At 40.4% G+C, this 5,858-nt stretch overlaps 1 protein-coding gene across 1 annotated transcript; it reads left to right on the forward strand.

Moving 5' to 3' along the window:
- Nucleotides 1-202: 202 nt before the first annotated feature.
- On the forward strand, nucleotides 203-4,981 carry adoa (2-aminoethanethiol (cysteamine) dioxygenase a). The gene is made up of 2 exons (XM_078279726.1): nucleotides 203-1,696; nucleotides 3,395-4,981. The coding sequence occupies exons 1-2, from the start codon at nucleotides 1,361-1,363 to the stop codon at nucleotides 3,851-3,853; spliced, it is 795 nt and encodes a 264-aa protein (XP_078135852.1). The 5' UTR covers nucleotides 203-1,360; the 3' UTR covers nucleotides 3,854-4,981.
- Nucleotides 4,982-5,858: the final 877 nt, after the last annotated feature.

A 5,858-nucleotide genomic window follows, 5' to 3' on the forward strand; every position in this document is an offset into this window, starting at 1 on the left:
GAGTTCTCAAACTAGTGATATATCATAATGTAACATAACGACTATCAAAAATCACCATTTTCTCTGGAACTAGTTAAATGACCATGGCAAACAGTTCAAAGTAACCATCGTCACTTCCTTCTGCTCCAGAGGGCAGCTTTTTGGCTTTTCCATGAATGGCAATTGGATCCTGCGAAGTTACCTTATCTTTATTAAAAAGTCAGTGAGGCTTAGAACATTCTCATGGTTGTAGCAATTTACTGAGTATTTCCTCATACCTCACTGATGAAATACATTGATTGTCCTTGCCTCCCACGATGTCCAGTATGAGTGTTTTCTGAGCTGGCGCTGTATCAGAAGCCGACCAAAACAACTGTTCAGTTGTCAGTGATAAATTGTAAGATTGAATGCACTTTGTAGAGCAAAGGCTGCTCTATTCTATTACTGTATACAATAATGTGACTTGAACTCTAACTACGGCTGTGCACATTTCAATTCATAATGTTTGCATTCTGCAAGTGCAATTGTTTTGGCCCCAGTCCACAAAATTATAGAGCACATATTTTCAAAATGGCTTTTTATGGTGGTGTTATTTATTTATCTATGGATTGTTCTTGTATTTTATTTAGGAGTTTTATTCATTTCATATTCATTTAATTTATTCAATTCTGTAGCCTACCCTACAAGTGCATTCATCTCTTGCAGAACCAAAAAATCTCAAATTCTGATTCTAAAAAAGAATCTCTGTTTATAATTCTAAGGAATTGGAGAGTGAAAATGGTGCAGTAAGAAGCAGTAGGCTAATAGAGGATGTGATGTGTGTTAGACGGGGAAGGCTGCGGAGAGTTCAATGGCCTGTCCGTTTTCCCTTTGCAGCTCCGTTCCATCCCCAGTATATCTGGGAAATGTAGTCTCGCTAAAATGCAGGCTTAGTTTTTTTTATTGTTTTGAGTCTGTTAGTATTGACTCTAATCTTACACAATCGCACACGCATTTATGTTGATACAATGTAGCTGTGCAGCGATCACTGTTGATGTTTGAACACAAAATAATTTACTTTTACATTATTAAACTTCATATCCCATGCTGCTTTGAGTTTCTTGCGCACGCTCAGTTACCGCTTGACGAGGAGGCGAGTCGGGTGGGAAATGAGTGGAGGGAGGAAAGCTCTTATCTCGGCGTAAAATTAGACATTACCACAATGAATCGTGTTTTGTTTTATTAAAGTCGCTATCTTGTCTTTTTTTGAACGTTGACCGTACAGCTCCGGAGGAACGTTGGTGACGTTGGAGGATTTGCAAGGCGTTTTAACACCGATTTTACTTGCGTTGGAACATTGCCCGACACACCGATAACGGTTCATTTTTTTTTCGCAGCCAGAATGCCGCGGGACAACAAAACTCCTCTTATCCAGAAAATAGCAAAGCAAGCCTACATCACATTTAAATGCTTAAAATCTTCGGCCAACGGGGATAATAAACTCGTTGCGGACCAACATAATGAACTAATCTCCTTAATGACCGCGGTCAGGGCTGCTGACCTGAAAATTGCTCCCCGGAAAACCAAACGGAGCTCCGGGGCAGCGGGGCTCCACAACCCCCCGGTCACCTACATGCACATCTGCGAGACGGAGGTGTTCAGCATGGGGGTGTTCCTGCTGAGGACCGGCGCCTCCATACCGCTGCACGACCACCCGGGCATGAACGGGATGCTGAAGGTCTTTGAACGTTACACCTCATGTCTGTTGTGTTATGGCCTTTTGTAGACTCGATGTGACCCACTCTGTGTTCTGGCTCTCAAATGTTACTTTGTCCTAGCTGTAGTCGACAGATAGGGAAACATATAAGACTACGTCTTAGCACACATATTGAGACGTGACTTAAAACTGATTTATTACCCAATAAGCATAATAAAGTTCATACTTTATTTTAATTCATCCAACTCCATAAGTTTTTCATGCTAGTTGAGTTTACCTTTGCCAAAACTGAGGGGAGGCAACATAGTTAGTTTTTTTCTATCCCAGAGAGCATGGAATATGTTAGGGTTGGGGCCACCATGGCACTGTCACTATAACCACCACTTTACATACACACATGCACTCTTTGCACAGCCAAGGGCCCAATGACATGCTGGGCCCCTGTGTACACACAGATGACACCCAGAACATAGAACAGGCCACTGGTGATGGAACAATATCAAGCCTGGATTAGGCAACTGTGGTGGTGGTGGTGGTGGGGGGCTTCAAACCCCCCAGTTTTACTGCATGCTAATTTTGGTAATTTGATTAATTGCACATTTGTTGGGGAATTTGTATCACTGAAGAAAATCAACTAAACTAGGTCAAAAATCAACCTTTTTAGCTTTATTATTTGAGTTATTAAGCTCACATTGTGCATATTCCTGAATAAATTGTGATTTATCAAATTACCACAAATTATTGCAAATAAAATATTCCACTGGTTGCACTGGATTTGAAGGGAACTTGAGTGACAGGGTCTACACACCATGGGGGTCAGTAGGGACGACATTAAATTGTCCATGACTGATATGATAAACTTAATTGATTTGTGCAGATCACTGAACTTATTAAATCGATCAAGTAGCAACCAGAAGTAACCAATCCACAATTTATACTGTTTCTCAGTCACCGTTGTCTCGAAACCTTAACATCATTTCATAAACTTCTCTAATAAAATGAGGATGACACCAGAAATGAAAAAAAATGTCATTTTGGGATTCATTATCAGAATTACATTTTTTTTAAATCAAACTTAATCCTTGGCGTGACATCCTGGTAATTTCAAGAAAAGAGTGATATCATTTTAAAATCAAGGGAAACCTCCAATCATGTTATGCATACTAAAGGCAATATCATCATCTGCTGTCGTCAATATGAGAATCAAAAGGTAATCTAGGAATAGTGAGAGGAGCAGATTTTTATTTCTAATGGTGACAGCAAGACCTCACTTTACATAACAGTGTTTTATAATGGCCACATGAACAAGTCAGTGCCTTGGTCACCTATTAGGGGTGGGGGGGTGGGAATCAATACAGCATAGTATCGCAATATTTTCTGTCGCAATACTGTATTGATTCACAGACGCCAAGTATGGATCTATTATTATTTATTATTATGTGTTGGTCAGTTTGTCTGCTTGACAATCCCATTTCACAGCAATACCATTGAAGTGAGATGAACAAACAGAGACATGTATCTTTTTAGATAAAACATGTTGACAAAGTTTCCTTTTGGGGACATGATTTGAAATTGGAAAAAAAGGTAATAAATAGCATTATATCTCAGAATATTGCAAAATGTTTAAAATCGTAAAAATAATATCATATCGTGAGGCCTATTTTAATACTGGTGTTATCAGTAGGATTTTCTTCTGACTCTATCCTGTCTCTTGTTCAGGTTCTCTACGGGAAGGTGAGCGTCCGCTGTTTTGACAAGCTGGAGGATACCCTGACAGTCAGCACCGTCCCACCTGATTTCGAGCCTGCGTTGGCTCCGTCCCAGATGGCCTCCCAGTGGCGCTCCGTGCTCCGCTCCGTCGTTGAGTACTCGGAGAACAGCGGACCGTGCCTTCTTACTCCTCTGCGGGATAACCTCCACCAGATCGACACAGTGGAGGGGCCGGCTGCTTTCTTGGATATCCTGGCACCTCCGTACAATCCAGATGACGGGCGGGACTGTCACTATTACAAAGTCCTGCAGACTGTGGCAGAGGGGCAAACGGATGAAAAGAGCAACGAGGAGCAGCAGGGAGAGGAGAAGGAGAAAGAAGACGTGGCATGGCTGCTAGAAATCCCTCAGCCAGAGGACTTCTGGTGTGGTGGGGAACCCTACCCAGGCCCTGCAGTTTCCTTTTGAATGAAACCTCTGATCAGAGGAACTATTCTGCCATATAGGACAATGATATATAGTCCTATCCTTCCATCCACAAGGGGAGACTTAGTTTTTTTCATTATTACCTGGGACTCAAAGGGCTTGGTTGCCTTGCTCAGGGATGCTACAGCAGGGCAGAGGGTTATAGAAACAGGGACTCCAACTCTGACACCCTACAGAGAATAGGGACCAATGAACTGCCTTCCACAAATTGACAATAATCTCGTCAGTACTGAGAAAAGAGTTGACACAAGGAATTTGCATTCCTAATATGGTATATTTTCTTTGGACCATTATGTTGCCTTGTACACACATGAATGTCTTTAGCCAAACGTTCTGTAAATGACGAGGTGTCATTAGGATCTCTGTCTTCTGTGAGGCTTGGAACGCCTTTTACACATTTTTTCACTCTGCTACAGAAGACTTTCACATTGTGACGTGTCTTAATGCCAAAATCTGAGGCTCAACACTGACCTGCCTTATTTGTGAAGATGGAATGTATACTTATTAAGAGGGCCATTTGTATTGTACACACTCATTTCTATTTCCAAAGTGCACACACTACATTATATAGTCTACTTTAATTGTATATTGTGTTTAACTTATTCCAGATAACATGGTTCCTACACAGCTCTGGTCAGTTAAGGGACAATAAGATTATGTTGAGCTACTTCTACATATTCTGGGATGTATTATACTGTCATTTCACCTACTTTAACTTGATCCAGAGTGGTATGGCTTATATAATGCATCATATTTAAGACTGTCTTCAAACCCAGTCCAAAAGATAGTCTATAAAAAAATATTAGCTGTGTTAGAGATGTTATAAAGCCAACACACTTACACTTTCTTTTTACATGTAGCTTTAAAAACCTTATATCATTCTAATCTGTATGTTACATTACTTTAGCTTATATTTTTGCAGCTAAACAGCTCCTTTGGCCTATGTTAGACACACAGGTCTATGTACCGGTTTGACTCTAGCCGCATTTCGACACAAGGTTCTGGGGTCTTTTATGTTCCTGCGGTCGAAACACGGCTAATGATTCCGTTACTGTGATGTTGAATGTATGTGGGACAATAAAAGAGATGGGAATAATCATTGAACATCTAGTTTGTAGTCCTGTCGTTTTGTTGATTTCTTCTTCAGCACAACGACCTCTGGGGCACCGACACTGGTTCAACGTTGTGGCTTGTAATTTCTCTTTTCATACATCAACAAAGTGTTCCATGGGTCAAAATAAGTTCAAAGAATACAATTGGATAAATTTTACTAAAACCACAAGTCTAAAGTTGATGTTTTCAATTTTTCTTCAAGGTCTGTCTAATCCTTGTGAAATTACGAGATGTCAATGGACCTATTTCATGGCAGACATGTTGTCATACGCAAGGCAGCTTTATTTATATAGCACATTCCAGCAACAGGGCAATTCAAAACATTAAAGAGCAGTTCAAAACGATTAAAAGATTAAAAACATAAACACACGAGAATTACATTTACAGTGCAGTATAAGAAATTAATTATTTAAAGAAAGGCAACATCAAAAAGAAAGGTCTTCTATTTAAAAGGTCCAATGTGTAGGAATGTCTCCCATCTAGTGTTGAGATCATATATCAATCAACTCTCTCGCACCACGCAGTTCAAAGTATGTATTCCAGCTATGGTAGCCTTCACGCTTCAAAAAGATGGTCTCTTGCTCTTTTCAATCTCCTTTTTCTTTTTCTGGGTGAAGAAGAAGAAGACTCCTGTTCCTGAAATCAGGATTTTGAATACGTGTGGTCCTCCATGTTTCCTTCTTCAGGAAGCTACGATACCCGTTAGCAGCATTAGCAGCAGCTGTGAGTTTATCATGTGACAGAGAAAACATAAAAGGTGGAGCAGTATGTCCCTTACAGGCTAACGTATTTCTAGATGGAGCATGAATATGGAGCGTCTACCCCAGTTCATGCAAACGCTAATGTAACATTCCAAGCCAATAGGAATACGTGG

This window comes from Sander vitreus, chromosome 21 (assembly GCF_031162955.1).
Source record: "Sander vitreus isolate 19-12246 chromosome 21, sanVit1, whole genome shotgun sequence".
NCBI classification, from domain to species: Eukaryota; Metazoa; Chordata; class Actinopteri; order Perciformes; family Percidae; genus Sander; species Sander vitreus.

Excerpts from the sequence above, each read along its gene's own strand:
- adoa (XM_078279726.1), top strand. The coding sequence starts at position 1,361 with ATGCCGCGGGACAACAAAACTCCTCTTATCCAGAAAATAGCAAAGCAA. Across the intron at positions 1,697-3,394 it reads GCATGAACGGGATGCTGAAG|GTTCTCTACGGGAAGGTGAG; the intron begins GTCTTTGAACGT and ends TCTCTTGTTCAG.